This window comes from Sinocyclocheilus grahami, unplaced genomic scaffold (assembly GCF_001515645.1).
Source record: "Sinocyclocheilus grahami isolate Dianchi unplaced genomic scaffold, SAMN03320097.WGS_v1.1 scaffold1662.1, whole genome shotgun sequence".
Classification (NCBI taxonomy): Eukaryota; Metazoa; Chordata; class Actinopteri; order Cypriniformes; family Cyprinidae; genus Sinocyclocheilus; species Sinocyclocheilus grahami.
Genome location: NW_015506841.1, coordinates 3,030 through 4,381, shown reverse-complemented (window position 1 = coordinate 4,381; position 1,352 = coordinate 3,030). Strand labels below are relative to the sequence as shown.

Below are 1,352 nucleotides of genomic sequence, written 5' to 3'. Positions count from 1 at the left end.
AAACTCTCCTCTTCACAGTGGTCAGCTCTGGTTTATGTGTTGCTGACATCAGAGCAGAAGATGGATGTGTTTGATCTAAAACCGTTTATTGGAGCACAACATGCAGGAGATAGAGTTCTTCAGAGTCTGTTACCTGTGGTTAAACAATCCAGATCAGTTCGGTGAGTAACACTGAAAACAATCACTGCACTTTCAAAACATGATCACATTCTTACCAAAGCATCAAAATGGGTGAAATCTCACAGAATCACATTACTGGTGGTGAGCAGGAGAGGTGTGTGAGACAAACATACTGAGCCGAGGAGGTTTTTGTGTGTCTCAAGTCAAGTTGAGCTTTAGTGTTATTCCGCTACATGTGTGGACATACAGTGGAACGAAATGTCATGTCTCGCAGGACCACGGTGTTAAATAAATAACCTAAATATAAACAAACAACACTAGACATAAGAACAACTTTTAGACCTACATAGCTAAATTTATGAAGTGGTAGTCTAACTATACATATACTATAAATAGTTGACTATGCATACACTGCAGTTCCCGTACCAGACAGTGATGCAGCTGGTCAGCACGCTCTCAATGGTTCCCCTGTAGAATGTGGTGAGGATGGGTGGAGGGAGACTTGCTCTTTTCAGCCGGCGGAGAAAGTGTAGGCGCTGTTGTGCCTTTATGGAGAGTGATATAGTGTTGGTGGTCCAGGTGAGGTCTTCTGTTATGTGCACCCCCAAGAATTTAGTGCTGCTGACTCTCTCCACAGTCGAGCTGTCGCTGGTCAGTGGGGGGGTGGTCAACAGAGTTTCTCCTGAAGTCCATCCCAACCTCCTTTGTCTTACTCACTTTGAGGGACAGGTTGTTTGCCTCACGCCATTCAACCAGTTGTGCCACTTCCTTTCTGTAGGGTGTTTCATCATTGTTGCTGATGAGACCTACCACAGTTGTGTCATCAGCAAACTTGATGATGTATTTGGAGCTGAACTTGGCAGTGCAGTCGTGGGTCAGCAGCGTGAAGAGCAACGGGCTGAGCACACAGCCTTGTGGAGCACCTGTGCTCAGTGTGGTAGTGCTGTAGGTGTTGTGGCTGACACGGACTGACTGAGGTCTTCTGGTTAGAAAGTCCAGGATCCAATTACAGAGGGAGGTATTTAGGCCCAGCAGGTTTAGTTTGTTGATGAGCTGTTGTGGGATTATTGTGTTGAATGCTGAGCTGAAGTCAATGAACAGCATTGTAACATAAGAGTCTAAGTGGGTAAGAGCCAGGTGGAGGGTGAAGGAAATGGCATTGTCTGTGGAGCAGTTTGGACGGTATGCAAACTGGAGCGGGTTAAGTTTGTTGGGAGATTGGATTTTATATG

General features: G+C 45.7%; 1 protein-coding gene across 1 annotated transcript in view; it reads left to right on the top strand.

Moving 5' to 3' along the window:
* The window catches only part of LOC107571854 (protein NLRC3-like), a 2,506-nt gene extending 2,432 nt beyond the window's left edge, over positions 1 to 74 (top strand). Inside the window, exon 5 of the mRNA XM_016258239.1 lies at positions 19 to 74. Within this exon, the coding sequence (XP_016113725.1) occupies positions 19 to 74 (56 nt within the window). The remainder of the gene's footprint in view (positions 1 to 18) is intronic.
* The last annotated feature ends 1,278 nt before the right edge of the window (positions 75 to 1,352 follow it).